Genomic DNA, 17081 nt, shown 5'->3' on the forward strand with positions numbered 1-17081 from the left:
AATTTATTTCTCTTCGTCTTTAGGACTAAGTGGTAAGACGGAAAGGGGGAAGAGTGAAAAAGCAGATCCTCAAACAGGATGTTTTAAGCTGCCTCCTACGTGTTAGATCCAGTTCCCTCAGGTTTGAGAAGAGTCATTACTGCCAAATCCTCACCTCTGAACTCACTGACTCAGCACATACGTCTGATTTTCAGACCCTGAGGTAGGCGCTGATTTGCACAAGCACAGCAGGACCGAACTATTTGGACTGAACTCCAGAGCATCCAACCCAATGCCTTCTCCAAGAGCCACGCACTCTGTCCTTGGTCAGGTAGCTCTTCCCCGGCTCCTCTTTCGAGGGCCACCTCCATTGGTCCCAACTTCCAAGCCAGATTGGAGATGCTGTGATCTCTTCTTACATCATGTGGGAGAAGCTTCAGTCCAAAGCAATACTCCAGCCCCAACAAGTAGGTCTTGACTCAAGTATCTTTTTAGATAGAAGAAGGGCTTCTCCTATCTAAAAATACAAAGCCTCCTCTTTCACACNGCTCCTCCCCATTTGCACTCTCTCAAAAATAAATAAACTTAAAAAAAAAGAAAAACCTTTTAAAAAGGTTCATGTGAGGAGGGCACTCGTGGGGATGAGCACTGGGTGTTATGTGGAAACTAATTTGACAATAAACTATTTGTAAAAAATAAAATAAAAAGATTCATGTGATATTTAGAACTTAGGATAATTAGAATTCTAATTATTTAGTATTTTCTTGCTGTAGTAAGCTCTCAATGTTTATACGAATAAAAGAGCATTCAAGTCATGAATTAAACTTTTTATCTTAGATGAAGGAAGTAAAACAAAGAACACATTCTAGCACCTAAAGGATATAAAGTACTACACGCTGTGCCCAGAATTATTACAGTATTGGTTAGAGCAGTTGTTTCCAACCTTAGTGTATTTGTATTTGTGCGTACACATGCCCATGTATTCATATGTTTAACATCCCAGTTAATTCTGATCTACAGACAATTAAAAACCACTGAGGAAAGACAAAAAGAAGCCGTTCTGTAGAGAAGCATGGACTGACCTTAACAGCAGATTTGTTATCGCTTTTAGAATGTTTGGTCAATCACAACCACTGATAACACAACAACATATCCCCAATTTTTCATAGAAGAACTTGGACAGAGCCTGGGGAGAAGAAATCTGGGAAGGAAACAGCATTGCATTACTCACTCCAGAGTTTCCAAGTTGAAAGTCAATTCCATCTGAGGGATGGTACCGTTGACAGAAAGCCTTAGCTTATTTAAACTTTGACAGTGCTTTAGGCAAAACGAAGAAACCTGGAGTTGTAGATTCCCAAAAATATCAAGGTCAGCTTCAAGGAGATGACTCAAAATCTGTCTTACAAAATTTTCCTCCTGAGTCTCATATAAGCACTCAAAAAAGTGTAGAAATTCAAAACAGTTGGAGATGAGGTCATAGCTTTCTAATTCTTCTGCCCATTCCAGTAATTCATCCATTATCCGAGGATTCACTTTACAACGCAAAGTATCTTCCAGTTCTTCTGCTAGGTTTCTTTTTAAAAGGCCAAAGAAAAACAGAGCCATCTGATTCCAGTAGAAGTTTGTGTCAGCCAAGGCATCATTCAGAAGCACCTTCATCTCTTGGTGCTTTGGAGGACCACCAACAGATCCTCTCATTCCCCTCAGCACATAGAACATGGCCCCCAAAAACACCTGGAAACTCTGGTGAGTGAAAGTAACACAATCCTCACAGTCACTGACCTTTCGAAGAATATTCAACCTGAGGAGAGAACCAATGACAGTTTCTTCCAGATGCCTGTGTTTGAGGTCCTTCTTTGCAAATGTGAACTTCCAAAACCACATTCCCTCTGCAGCCAGAGAGCAGAGGGCTCTCCACTGATCTGGCCAGCTCTGGTCCGACAAACTCACCTCCACTGTGGCGAACAAACTAGAGAAAAAGTAGACATACAGACTGGTGGTGGTCTGGGTGCTTAGCTGGAAGTGAGGATTTCTCGCCATTTGCTGCTTCAGACAGGAACACACGGTCCAGCACACCATGGGGGCAGAGCAGAAGTGAAAGAGAGTTTCGTTCTTTCTTACCCAATGCAAGATTTTCTTAGCTTTGTTTTGGTCACCAAAGTACCTGATGAAATACTCCTCCCGGTCTCCCTCTGTGAACCCTAAGATCTGTACAAACCATGGATTCAGTAACAAGTTTTTAAGATCGTTGGTTCTATACTCCTTGGTTGTGATCAGTAAGGTAGCCAGGGGAACCAACTCTTTCTTCAACAAGTAGAACAGAATTCTGTTGACTGGGAGTTCTTGGTACCAGTCTTCACATGGTGGGCTGCCATCCAAATTGGAGGGCATGTCCATTTCTTCAAAGCCGTCAATGACAAACAGGAGCCTCTCAGAGCAACTCTTGACCTCTTCAATGGGGGCCTGGGAGTCAGGCCAGTCCCAGGAAAGCAGGCCAGCTAATGTGGTATCCTTCATCTCTTTAACTTTATGGCAGCTGATAAAGAAAACATAGGAGAATCTCTGTTGAAAGAGAAAGCCCTCTGCCCAATGCAGCACAGCCTTCATTGCCAAGGTGGTCTTCCCGACCCCTGCTAGGCCCTCCAAGACGATAGTCTGTGGCTGGGCTCCAGTCCTGTTAGGATACAGGAGGCTCTTCAGTTCCTCATGTTCCTTTTCAGTCACGTTGCGGAGATATATATGGTCTTCAGGCCAAGGGATGTTGTCCCACATCATCAATATTTTAGCCTTCATTCTCTCTCTGTATCTTCTTCTGTGGTCTAAGAACAGAGGAGTCAGGCAAAACAGAACACAGTAAGGGTCAGAAAGAGTTTCATCCTCAAGAATACTAAGTCCTTATATAAAGCCTTGAACAAGACAAGTTCTGTTTTTGAGGGTCTAACTTTTGGAGGATGGGTGTGTGGTGGTAGAAAGTAGCCAAGGTAGAAGTAAATAGTTTAAGGATATAGACAAAAAACGCAAGAGGACACAACAGAGACGGAGAATGTCCTCTGAAAGGGGAAAGGGATCTTGAGAGGCTTCTGAAGGAGAGTTAATACCATAATCATGAGAAGACACCAGTCCAAGATGTAGAAGGAGAGGCTTCCAGGCAGAGTGAAGAGCTAGTGCAAGTGCCCGCAGACAGAAAGGACATTCTAGAGCACAGTGAGCAAGATGTCCAATAGGTAAACTAAACTCTGGGGAAGGGCTGGTCAGGAGTATCTTTGTTCTAAAGGCCAAGAAGTCATCATCTACACGTCTTAAAGGTCACTGTTGCTTGGAGAGGGGATTATGGTGCAGGAAGCCCACGTATGAAGCTGCTTCCATCATCTAAGTGAAGATGGGTAGGTTTGGTCTAACATACACATTGATAGCATAACAGCAACAACAGGTCCCTGGTTTTTTTGTGGAAGCACTTGACAAGGCCTGTGAAGAACTCAAACAGAAGTGTATAAAATGAATGGAGGGTGCCTGGGTGGCTCAGTTAAGTGACTGACTTCAGCTCAGGTCATGATCTCACGATTTGTGAGTTTGAGCCCTGAGTTGGGCTCTGTGCTGACAGTTCAAAGCCTAGACCCTACTTCAGATTCTGTCTCCCTCTCTCTGCTCCTCCCCGCTCACGCTCCATGTCTCTCTCTCAAAAATAAACATTATTAAAAAAAACTCAAACCAAAAAATAAAAAACCCAAACCAAAAAAACCAGACCCACTCCCCCCCCACACACACACAAAATTAAACCAAAAATATCAAATCAGGTCAAATGAATGGATCCAGGGTATATCTGGAGAGTAAAACCAGTAGCATCACTAATGATTTCTAACATGGGGGTGGGGGATGCTAAGGAAAATAGAGTTGTACATGCATTCTACATTTGTGGTTTAGTTAGCTCAGTGGAGGAGGATTCTGTTTACTACATGCGCACACGCACACGTTCCTGGTGGAAAGAATGCAGAGTGGGAATACCAAAGACCCACTTTCACATTTTCTTTAAGATTTAGAATACTTAGGGCTGTGATGCTTTGTGGATACTCAATTCTTTGAACCTCAGTCCCCTTGTGTAGGAGTTCCAAATAAGCTGTAAAGAATGGAAAAGCATTTTTATTCTACCCTTCAGAAGGGAAAGGTCATCTTGTGGAGGCAGGGTCCTTTCTATCCAGATAATCAAAGATCTCTCAAGACTGGCTTTCCTCAAATACTCAGCTGTGCAGAGCTTCACCTCATCTCCAGACAAGAACTGTTGTCCTGGACTGATTAAACCCCAAGGCTCGATTGCTGAACCTTTAAGAAACCCATCTTATGGGCCAGCGGTGGGACTTGAGCAGGACCTCCTCCCTCAGAACAAGGCGATCCACCTCCCCTGCCCTTTGCTCTCTTCCGTGCAACAAGAGCTGGTGAACATGCAGATCTAAACTCAGGTGACAGCTACTGCAGACCTACCCTTCCTGTCCACCCCTATCCAGCCAAGTGGGGAAGGAGTCTTGCCATTCAGAGGCTAGAAAGCAGAATACAAATTCAAGACATATAGATTCAAGAGAAAACCTACAGTACTTGCCATCAATGGGACAGATCAAGAGGTCTTTTTTTTTTTAATGTTTATATTTTTGAAGGAGAGAGAGAGATGGGGGAGGGAGGAAGAGAGGGAAGAAGAGAGGGAAAAAGAGGGGGGGGAGAAGGAGGGGAAGAGAGAAAAACAAAATCTGAAGCAGGCTTCAGGCTCTGAGCTGTCAGCACAGAGCCTGACATGGGGCTTGATCTCACAGTTTGCGAGATCATGACCTGAGCCACAGTTGGATGCTTAACCGACTGGGCCACCCAGGCACCCCCAAGGAGTCATTTTTCTACACATAATGTGGCCTTATGAGTCAGTAAAGAAGAGAGCAAGTGCTCAAAATGAAAGGATGGGGGGGAAACAAATGGTCATTTTGCAAGAAATAATCAGGCTAAAAGCAATTACAGTGTTCAAACTCACTTGTAGAATGAATGTACACCAAATATTAAGCCAGGGCAATTTTTTTTTAACAAGTTGGCAAGTATTTGGAAGAATCCGTGTTGATCGCACGACAGTAAACTCAAACACCTATAGTATAATATCATTGGGGAGATCACCTCCTATAGCCTTTGCGAGGACCAATCTAGCTGCAAAGTTCAGATTCTGTATGGGCTTTGATCTGGGAGTTCCAGTTTAGGAACATCTTCTACAGAAATATTTACAGATGTACACAATAGGTTATGGATGTTTATCAAAGTATTGTCTAATATTCACACTCAGAAGCCTAGATTTCTATCAACAGGAGAGGGTTAGCTACAATGATACATCCACACAATGGTATATTAAGTAGCTATTAAAGAGTGAGATTGAGAGATTTATATAAAGATGTGATCAAGATATCAAATGACAAGCAGTAGAAACTGATATATAATCTGATTCATTAATAAAAGCTGGAAGAACAAACACTTAATTTTTTAATATATTTTTTAAAGTTTTTTATTTTAAGAGAAAGAGAAAGCAGCAGCAGGGGAGGGGGAGGGAGAGAGGGAATCCTAAACTGTCAGTGCAGAGCCTGCCATGGGGCTGGAACTCATGAACCATGATTATCATGAATGGAGCTGAAATCAAGAGTCTGACACCCCAAACTGAGGCACCCAGGCACTCTGGAAACACTTAATTTTCAAGTTGGCTACCTTTGTAGAATTAGTTACATAGGAAAAAATTTAAAATATTAAGCACTCCATACCATTTATATTTGTATCATCACTTTAACAGATAAGTCTGGGAATCAAAATCTCCAAAAGTTGTATATTTTTACATCTATATTAAAATAGATCCTAATAAGGATAAGTAGAGTTAAGAGTTTTGATATTAAAAGTATTATTGATTGGGGGCGCCTGGGTGGCTTAGTTGGTTAAGCGTCCGACTTTCGCTTAGGTCATGATCCCGCGGTTCGTGGGTTCGAGCCCCGCGTCGGGCTCTGTGCTGACTGCCAGCTCAGAGCCTGGAGCCTGTTTCAGTCTGTGACTCCCTCTCTCTCTGACCCTCCCCTGCTCACGCTGTCTCTGTCTCTCCTAGAAATAAGTTAAAAAAAAAAAACATTAAAAAAAAAAAGTATTATTGATTGGACACCTGGATGGCTCAGTCTGTTGAGCATCTGACTTCAGTTCAGGTCATAATCTCGAGGTTCATGAGTTCAAGCCCTATGTTGGACTCTGTGCTGACAGTGCAGAGCCTGCTTCAGATCCTCCATCCTCCTCTCTCTGCCCCTCCCCCTGCTTATGTCAAAAATTTTTTAAAAACATTTTTAAAATATTGATGAAATAGGGGCGCCTGGGTGGCTCAGTCGGCTAAGCGTTCGACTTCAGCTCAGGTCATGATCTCACGGTTGTGGGTTCAAGCCCCGCGTCGGGCTCTGTGCTGACAGCTCAGAGCCTGAAGCCCGTTTCAGATTCTGTGTCTCCCTCTCTCTCTGACCCTCCCCTGCTCGTGCTCTCTCTCTCTAATAAAAAACATTTAAAAAATTAAAAAATAAAAATAAAAAATATTGATGAAATAGGTTTCATGGAGGGTATGACAGAGTTGAAGTAATCATTCAAATGATTTTTAACAAGAACAAAGATAGTTGCTTGGGATTAAAAAGTTACTGGGTGTTATATGTAAACCAACTTGACAATAAACTAAGGAAAAAATAAAACTCTTTGAAGCAAGGAAATGGAAAAAAAAATAAAAAGTAAAAAGTTACATTGGGGGGATGGGCAAAATAGGTAAAGGGAGGGGGAATCACAGGCAGAAGACAGGGAATACAGCCAATGGTAATAGCAATGCAATGGAACAGATGGTGGCTATGCTTCTGGTAGCACAGTTTCATGTATAAACTTGCTCAATCACTGTATCGTACACCTGAGACTGATGTGACATGGTGTGTCAACTACACTTAGTAACAAAAAAAATAGTAAAATAAATTTTGGTTTTAAAAAACTATGATCTAATATTACTCCCAGGAAAAACACCTAATTAGAGATTCAGAAAAAAACAGAAGGAACGATTAATACCAAAGAACTAATTCAAGAATATTTGAGAGAAGAGCACATGTTTCTTATATTTACAGGTCCTGCTTTGTATCCAGCCCAATTAAGAGGAGAAGAACCCAAAACCTAGTCACCCTGTGACACTTCAGAACACGGCGGTGGAGGACCCCATATGCTTTCATAATGTAAAAGATAGGTCATATACAATGTAAAAAAAAATAAAGATTTATCCAGATTTATCAACAGTGCACACTAGAGGACATTGGAACACAAGAAACACAGAGAGAAGGGCTCTTGAACTGGACAATTACACCCAAGCCAGTCATCAAGAAGTACACTAGAGAAATTTTCAATCAAGCAAACTCTCAAAAATATTAATTCATACGGTCTTCTCTAAGTTATAAAATGGGTCCCTGGAACAGCCATGAGAAAGACAGATGGGAAAAGGGGAGGTGAGCTTTTGAGAATAGAAAATGGAATTTGATGGTTCCTGTCTCACATTCAGTTCCTTTATCCATTTTGAGGGTCTTACGCTGAGTGAAATAAGTCAGGCAGAGAAGGACAAATACCATATGTTTGCATGTATAGGAGGATGAGGAGGAACTTAAAGGAGGACTGTGGGGGAGAAGAAGCGGGGAAACAGTTGGGGAGAGGGAGGGAGGCAAACCATGAGAGACTCTTGAATGCTGAGAACAAACTGAGGGCTGATGGGGGTGGGGGAGGGGAAGGGGGGTGATGGGCATGGAGGACGGTACTTGTGGGGATGAGCACTGGGTGTTATATGGAAACCAACTTGACAATAAACTATTAAAAAAGAAAGAAAATGGAATTTGAGATTAAAGGAAGTCCCAGGATAGGAGGTAGGTGGTAGCTGATACAGACTAGGGAAAGAGGGATGGCTTTAGGAAATTGTCTAGAAATAGTGAGAGGGAGCTGATGGGTTCCTGGTTACATCAATTGCCTTATACTTCCCAAAGAATTGGGGGATAATAATTGCATGGAAAGTTTAAAAAGGAATTACTAACTCAAACAAAAACAGGAAATGGTTCTCCCCAAAAGGTATGTGTAGTGGGATGAGCCATCACACACACACATACACACACACACACACACAAGCTATGTCCACATCCTAATCCCCTTAACCTATGTGGCAAATGTGACTAAGGACCTTGAGTGGAGGAATTTATCCTGGATGGCCCTAAATGCAACCAATTATATTATCAAAAGAGACAGAGTTCTGACACAAAAGAGGTGGTGGCTACGTGCCTACAGAGGCAGACATTGGTGGGACGCAGCCACAAGCCCAGGAATGCCACCAGAAGCTGGATAAACAGAGATGGATGCTCCCCTCAAGCCCCAGGGTACCCCAAGGTGCCCTGGTGACACCTTGATTTTGGACTAATTCACAACTATTAAGGGAGTAAATTTCCGTTATGTAAGCCACTCAGTTTGTGGAAATTCACTATGGCAGCTCTGGAAAACAAATACAGCAAATGATCCTGATGGGTTATGTGGCCCAGCATTGGTTTATACCCACAACACTAAAAATCTATTCCTCCACAAAAATAAGTAACTGGAGAAGATAGATATTTATCTACCATGATAAATGATTGAAAGACTAAGAAATTGCAGTGTATGCTAATCGTTTTTGAACAGAGAAACAGTGAAAGTGGCAACCCAGAGGGGCAGCTGATGGCTTTTACAGAATACAACTCAAGGGATGTACAAAAGGTTGATGTTTCTCATTACAAGTTTTAGATTTCCATGATTCTTTCTGGATCATACACTATTCCATGTATTTGATAAAACCAAGCCTGTTCCATAACTACATATAATAGTTTGTCAACATGAAAATCTCCAACAATCAACGGGTACAAAACACAAAAACAAAACAAATACAGTTACCTAATAATGCAAAGTCCAGAAACAGACAATGGTATCCAAGAACTGGAGAGGGGAGTCAGAGAAGTTATCCAGTTTACACTAACTTATTATTCTATAAACAGTGGGGGCACCTGGGTGGCTCGGTTGGGTGAGTGTCCAACTCTTGATCTCGGCTTAGGTCATGATCTTACGGTTCAGGACCTCAAACCCCGCATCAGATTCTGTGCTGACAGCGCAGAACCTGCATGGGATTCTCTCTCCTCTCTCTCTGCCCCTCCCCTGCTCGTGCACACCCTCTTGCTCTCCCAATAGAAAAATAAACATTAAAAAAATAAGCAGTAGTGGAAGAGCAGGTTGGGAAGGGTGTCGTTTCTTGAGTGTTGTAAAGTGATGAAAAATTCAGAGGCGGTAGCAATTATAGACCCAGTAAAATGGATGCTGCATCAAGCAATTTGTCCATCATCACCAAAAGGTAGTATACAAACCTTCTTCTTCTGGAACCTCCGGTTCTTCTTGCTTTGCATCTTGGGAGTCCTGTGTCTGTGCCATCTCTGAAACAGTGATGATGGGATCCTGAGATACCCAGGCTGAAAACGACAATGATAGATGCTCTCCACAAGGCCCATTGGTAAGCCTGGGACTGAAGACACCAAAGGAATCCCAGCCTCCAGCTCCATCCATTCAAGTACTTTGAACCCAGCCATCCCCTGTCAGCCCTCCTCCCCACACCCCTGTGGCCCACTGCCTCACCTCTGAGTCTTTGCTCAAATTTTAGTTCAACAATCCTGATTAGTACCACGCCTAATCCCTACAGCACACACCCAAGGCTCTCTTCATTCACCTTTCTCTTTTCCAGTTTCATTTGTCAACTCCTAACGTGCCATGTAGTTTATGTGTTTCTCATATTCAGAACCTCTTTCCTCCCACTGGAGGGACACGGATGGCTAGCCTCTGTTTGCCGATGTATCCCAAGTATGTAGAACAACACCCATCAGAGAAGCCACTCCAGTATTTCTGGATACCAGAGTACTACATAAATAAAAGCACCAAGGAGTGCCTGGATGGGTCAGTCAGTAGAGCATGCAACTCTTCATCTTAGGGTTACGAGTTCAAGCCCAACACTGGGTNAGCCTACTTTCAAAAAAAAAAAAAAAAAAGAATTCTAGTATTTTCAAACATTAACAGTGTAGGGCTGTCTGGGTGGCTCAGTCAGTTAAGCATCGGACTTCAGTTCAGGTCATGATCTCTCAGTTCAGGAGTTCAAGCCCCTTATTTGTTGAGAGATTTTTGATAACCGATTAAATTTCTTCACTAGTTATGGGTCTGTTCAGATTTTCTATCTCTTCCTGGGTGAATTTTGGTAGGGTGTGTGTGTTTAGGAATTTATCCAGGGTTAGGCCAGCTCTCCTAACAGCGGAAACTGGAATTGGAATCTCATGGAGCATAGCTCAGTAGGCCAAGATCGTCCGTCACCATTGGCTCCATTTATCTGTACCCCCACTACATGACATGTTGCCCTTCCTCTGTTGCACATAAAGTCAATGAGGGGACCTTTCGAGGCTATAGCCTTGCTGCCATCATCTATATTTTGACATGTTAAATTGAAGGCTCTAGATCTGGCTGGGGCCAGATGAGACAGCATGTCAAAAGAGACAAGCTGTCCCAACACAACAGCCTAGAATTTGAATCCAATTCCTTTATTTAAAAAAAAAAAAAAAAAAAGGACACAACCATCTCTGACTTCCCTTTGTCTCTCTAGGAAAGCCTGTTGCATTACATAGTCACCTACCCAAAAATCTGTTCAAATAGTCTTGGGTAGGATGGAAGGGATGCAAAATTAGAGGGCAAAACATTCCTGGTTCTGACATGGCCCATCTGGCATCATCGTCAAAACTAGCATCTGGAATCTAGAAAAAAACTACCTTAAAGATACACATACACGTGAGAACTTTCTCTGAGCCCAGTACCTTCTATACATTTCATCCTAGAAATTCAGTAGGGGGTACAATTGGCCTGGTTTTCAAGAGAGAACGGCAACCCAGTGGTAAGTAATTCACCCACGGTTACAGTTGCTTACGTAGACCAGCCTTTGAATCCAGGCAATCAGACTCCAGAACCTGAGCTTCTAAACCTAGGGCCCCCAAAAGACGGTACACTTGTGTCCATAACACAGATGGATTCACATACTCCTAGTCCACAGCATCATTCAAGTAGAGACCCTTGTTATACTAGAAGATGGAGCCAAGGGGTAGTAGAAGCTATCTTGACTCACAGGGCCTTTTGTCGTCTCCACATTGCTGGATGTGGTCTAGGGCTTTTTCGTGCTGAAGAGACATCCTCCACACCCCTCGAGAAGCCAAGTGGGAACCACAGAAGGACTAGGAAGAAGGGGTCCCTTCAGTGTTCCAGGTCTGGCTCTGCAGCCTTCACACAGGATCAGTGAGCAGAAAGGAGGTTCTTCCTTTCAGGGCATCCTCCTCTGCAAATGCCTCCCCCTGGGGTTGCCAGTCTACAACAGCAATTAAGGAGACTAGGTCCCATTCTCTAGCTCTCTGCTCAATACCTGCCTATTCTAGACATGAGTAAATGAGGGATTTTAAGGGAAGCAGGGAGGTGGGAGGAAGAACAGGTGGGGACAGGGAGATCTACTCCCCCCCGATCCTCCTGCTCACCGGAAGGCACACAGAGCCTAAACTTCCCGGACTCAGGATCTCCAAAGCCCAAAGCTTGGATAAGGAAGCCATCATGTTGCCAGCTCCCATCCCTACTCCTTAGATCTCATGTCCTCATTTTGGGCCAAGAGCAGCAGTGGATGGTCAAGCACAGAGTCTCGGACCCACTGCCCGGGTTCCAGTCACCAGCTCTGCAACCTTGGGGAACTCACTTGACCTTTGGGCCCCAGTTTCCTGTCTCTAAAATTGGAATGACAGGGCTTCTTTCTTAGAAGTGTGGTAAAAACTAAGTACAAATTTACAGGAGGCTTTGGGGTCAACACCTGACTCATAACAAGTACTGATGAAAGTCAGGATTTTTTTTTATTTTATTTTATTTTTTTAATATTTTTTTAAATTTATTCCTAGGAGAGAGAGAGAGAGCGTGAGCAGGGGAGGGTCAGAGAGAGAGGGAGACACAGACTCTGAAATAGGCTCCAGGCTCTGAGCTGGCAGTCAGCACAGAGCCCGACGCGGGGCTCGAACCCACGAACCGCGAGATCATGACCTAAGCGAAAGTGGGACGCTTAACCAACTAAGCCACCCAGGCGCCCCAGTCAGGATTTTTTTTAATACTTATTTTGAGAGAGAGAGAGAGAGAGAGAGAGAGAATAGGGGCAGAGAGGGAGAGACTCCCAAACAGGCTCCATGCTGTCAGCACAGAGTCCAACGTGGGGCTGAACCCCACCAATCAGGAGATTGTGACCTGAGCCAGAATCAAGAATCGGATGGACACTCGAGACACAGGGGCAAGATGGCAGAGAAGTAGGGAGCTCCGTGCATTGTACTCGCCCCCATATCTCACACGGAAAAGATCTGAAGCCATAGGAAACCTTACAGAACCCAAGAGATTGGGAGAGAAAGGACACAGAATCCACTGAGAAAGCCTTCTAATGTGAGTGCGAACTGGCGAAGATAAAAATCGGGCCAGGATCGGAGACTGGAGGGACAGGGGTAATCCCCCTCTGTGGGGAGTGAGAGGGGAAAGAGAGAGTCCGAAACTACTCCCGACACGGTCTCTGTCGCTGGGGAACAGAAAAACCTCCCCTTGGGGCACAGAAGGACCATGCGCACCAAATCCCCATGCCAGATCCCCGCGCGCCAACTCGTCCCTGAGGGGCCACGAGCCAACCACTCCTTTGAGCTCCTGCCTGGCTGGCTGGACCCCTAGAGGAGCTGTGCGCCACAGCTCCTTTGTGCTCCTGGCTTGGCTGGACCCCCAGAGGGAAAGCGAAGGGCTTAAATCTGGGAGATTTGCCCGCGAGTTCGTGTTTCGGGTGACGAGACACAGAGGGACCCCGTTCCCACTCTCCAGTGCGACCCCCAGGCAAACCTCCGTCCTTGCTCACCAACCCGACCCGGAGGAGAAGGGAGCAGCGATCTAGCTCCACCCCCAGGGCTAGGCAAGAGTCTTGGAATTGCCCCGAGGGGATCGCCTGCGAGGTTGTGTCTACAGCAATTTCAGTGGGGTGCACAGTCTGGGATTTGGAAACTAGGCCTGGTCTGGGTTAAAGAGCGCGACCCACTTTGGCTGCGCCCCCGGCACGGGGAGTTTACACACCCAAAACAGCGAGGTGCAGTGCTTGGTTCAAGAAGGGACTGGAGCGCCGCCACTCTTCTCCCCACAACCGCCTAGGCAAAGCTCCCGCCTGACTCACTGGATCACCCCACGCCCATCCCTGCTTGAGAGCTGCCCTCCTCCCTTTTTTCCTTTTTTTAAATTTTATTTAAATTTTTTTCTTTTTTGTCCCCAGAACACTGACCTGATTAACTCTGGTCACTGGCTTGCTTAAACAGTCACATTTAGTCCTTCTATAGATGTAAATTCTATACTTACCGACCTTTTCATCTCTGTCTCTCAGGAGTAATTAGACTATATAGTTTCTTTGGATAACACCAGCGTCCTTCTATCACCTATCCAACCATATTCCACCATATAGTTCTTTGAAAAAAGCTTCTTATCCCTCCTGCCTGTTCATTCTATTTCCAATTTTGCCTCATCCCCGCCCTGTCTTCTCTCTCTTTCTCTATGCTCTTCAACCAGCACTGAATACAGCCAGCTATTTAATCGTAGCTGGAAAATCCTGTTATATGCTTTAAACCATTCTTTGTCCATCGGTTTTCTTCTTTTTTCCTTTTCTTTTTGACCTTGCTATGTATTTTTTTATTTTCTATTATTCGCCTTCCCTCCTCCGTTTTTTCTCTTAACTTTCTCATTTTCCCCTCTTGGTTTGCAGGTTTGTCGGATTTGTCCGTGCATTTGTGTGCCTCTGTTCCCTGTGTGTTTGTCCATCTGTTTTCTTCTCCAGAGCTACCTCAAGAAACAAGCCAAAGTACACATGGTGGAGAGTCCCAAATATCACTACGAGTAGGAAAATAAAATAACAAGGGAGACCAAGAGATACCATTCAAAAAACACTCTCTGAAAGGATAGGCCCTGGACAGTCAAAGAGTCTTCTTGGGTACAGCAGCGCTCACAGGTGCAGAGAGCATAACAAGTCTTTAAAACTAACAAGAGACAGAAACCCAACTAAAATGATGAAACGAAAGAGCTCTCCTCCAAAGAAATTCCAAGAAGAATTGACAGCTAATGAACTGCTCAAAACAGATATCAGCAGCATAACTGAACAAGATTTTAGAATAATAATCATAAAATTAATAGCTGGGCTTGAAAAAAGCATAGGGGACATCAAGGAAACTATGGCTACAGACAACATGGAGCATAAAAATAGGCATGATGAATTTAAAAATGCGATAAATGAGATACATAATAAATTGGAGGCATCCAATGCATGGCATGAAGAGGCAGAAAGGAGAATAAGGGATTTAGAAGACACCATTATAGAAAAAGAGGAAACTGAGGAAAAAAAAAAAAAAGAAACAAACTGATCCAGGAACAGAAGAATTCGAGACCTCAGCGATACGGTCAAACACAACAATATCCAGATCATAGGAATCCCAGGAGAGGAAGAGAGAGGAAAAGGTGCTGAAGAAGTCCTGGAACAAATTATAGCTGAGAACTCCCCCAACCTAGGGAAGAAAGTAAACGTTGAAATACAAGAGGCTCAAGGACTCCCCTCAGACGTAATTTGAATAGATCTTCTGCACGGCATATCATAGGAAAAATGGCAAAATATAAGGACAAAGAGAATTTNGCGCTCTGAAGGAAATGTTGCAAGGAACAAAGATACCAAAGATACCACCACAAATATGAACCCCACAAAGAACACAAAGACTCAAAACTCACATATTTCAATAACAACACTGAATGTAAATGGGCTGAATGCTCCNCTCACTACCAAAATTCATACAAGAGATAGGAAATCTGAACAGACCAATAACTAGTGAGGAAATTGAATCAGTTATCAAAAATCTCCTAGCAAATAAGAGCCCTGGACCTGATGGCTTCCCTGGGGAATTCTACCAGACATTTAAAACAGAATTAATCCCAATTCTTCTCAAGCTATTCCAAAAAATGGAAATCGAAGGAAAACACCCAGACTCATTTTATGAANGAACCATCAAATACCTAGGAATAAACCTAACCAAGGATATAAAAGATCTGTATAATGAAAACTATACAAAACTTATGAAGGAAATTGAAGACAACACAAAAAATGGAAAAACAGTCCATGCTCATGGATTGGAAGAACAAATATTGTTAAAATGTCACTACTACCCAAAGCANATGCTGATGCATAGGATCACATGTACCTCAATGTTCATAGCAGCACTCTCAACAATAGCCAAAACATGGAAAGAGCCTAAGTGTCCACCAAGAGACGAATGGACGAAGAAGATGTGGTTTATCTATACGATGGAATCCTACACGGCAATGAGAAAGAATGAAATCTGGCCTGTGTAGCAACATGGATGGACCTTGAGGGTGTTATGCTTAGCGAAATAAGTCAGGCAGAGAAGGACAAATATCATATGTTTGCACGTATAGGAGGATTAGGAAGAACTTAATGGAGGACCATGGGGGAGAAGGGGAGAAATGGGGGGGTAGGGAGAGAGGCAAACCATGAGAGACTCTTGAATGCTGAGAACAAACTGAGTACTGATGGTTGTTGGTGGGGGAGGGAGGAGATGAGCATGGAGGAGGGCACTTGTGGGGATGAGCAGTGGGTGTTATGTGGAAACCAACTTGACAATAAACTATTTGTAAAAAAAAAAAAAAAAATCGAATGGACACTCAACTGACTGAGCACCCCAGGTGCCCCAGGATTATTTTCTACAGGTCTGAGGCAGCCACGTCTATCATAGAGAGCTCCTGAGACTCACCAGAGAGAAAACTTGATAAAAACCATTCAGGTTTTTATTTTTATAGGAAAACGGGATCAGTGATATGTTCATTAAAAAAATAAAAGAGGAAAAAAAGAGTAGCAGAATTTTACACTTGCTAACTGGTTATTAAATACATCACAACTACAACAAATACTACGCGATACGATGCCACACCAGGTGGTTAGCTAACTACTGCACCACCACCATAAATCCAGCATTGTCTGACGTTTGCTTGCAGGTGTGGGAAGTGTGGCAGTCTGTGAGGTTTTGTGAAGTGGAAAGAGAGTGATCTGAAATCGGGCAGTAAGTTTTGGGTTGGTGTGGCTCACACTTAGGTAGCTGGTAGATACTTGAGGTGTGTATAGGTGCATGTGCATTTGGTATATTCCTTCAAGGCTCCACGTGCTAGGTGCAGTTTTTTGTTTTGTTTGTATGTACCTAGGGTTTCCCTTGCAGGAAAAAAAAATCTTCATAAGCAAACATGAAATTGCTGTTATGCTCAAATCACTCCCTAATACTACAGCTGCATGGAACAAATTTGTATTTTCAAAAGAAGGCTTGTAACACAATTGAGTGTGCCTTTCACTTTCCTCTTTTTGCCTCAGATCGCCAACTCCCATTCCCTCCCAGGCTGTATCTCCAAATCTTTGTAGACTTTATCCCCTTTACCTGAAACTTTCATAGCTCAGCAGGGAGATTCTTCCTTACGGGGTAGACTAGTAATTTGGCAGGACCCCGTAAAAATCCAACAGCAGTCTCCCTGCTTCCATGAGTACCAGGACAATGACCCCCCCACCCCCACCCCCTGTCCTGGTCTATTCATCGATCCTTCCCTCCATCCCTCCTACGGACCCACTCACCATTCAGCATTGCTCTAATTTCCATACACCATGAACTCAGGTTCATGTTCTCAAAGATGGTGAGGGTCACTTCCCAGATCTGCCTTTCTGAAAAGTATTCACTCAACAGACAGAACAGGTTAATGGGATCGATGGCTTTCAAGTTTGCCCAGGGAATCTGCTGGAAGTTCCCAAGAAGCAGCTGTGAGGACTGGAGACAGACCTTGAATTCCTCCAGCTGAGGCTGATCCAGGCCCATCAGGTAAGACAGAAGCTTATTATAGAAACGATCTTCGACATAGATGTTCGCAGAGGAGCTCAT

The 17081-nt window shown here is 43.7% G+C and overlaps 1 protein-coding gene across 1 annotated transcript in view; it reads right to left on the bottom strand.

The window, feature by feature from the left end:
* The window catches only part of NLRP13 (NLR family pyrin domain containing 13), a 30271-nt gene extending 13190 nt beyond the window's left edge, over positions 1–17081 (bottom strand). Inside the window, 4 exon segments of the mRNA XM_077756945.1 lie at positions 1211–2798; positions 9408–9476; positions 9479–9562; positions 16781–17081. Of these exon segments, the coding sequence (XP_077613071.1) occupies positions 1211–2798; positions 9408–9476; positions 9479–9562; positions 16781–17081 (2042 nt within the window).

Source organism: Crocuta crocuta, unplaced genomic scaffold (assembly GCF_008692635.1).
Source record: "Crocuta crocuta isolate KB4526 unplaced genomic scaffold, BGI_CrCroc_1.0 scaffold142, whole genome shotgun sequence".
Taxonomy (NCBI): domain Eukaryota; kingdom Metazoa; phylum Chordata; class Mammalia; order Carnivora; family Hyaenidae; genus Crocuta; species Crocuta crocuta.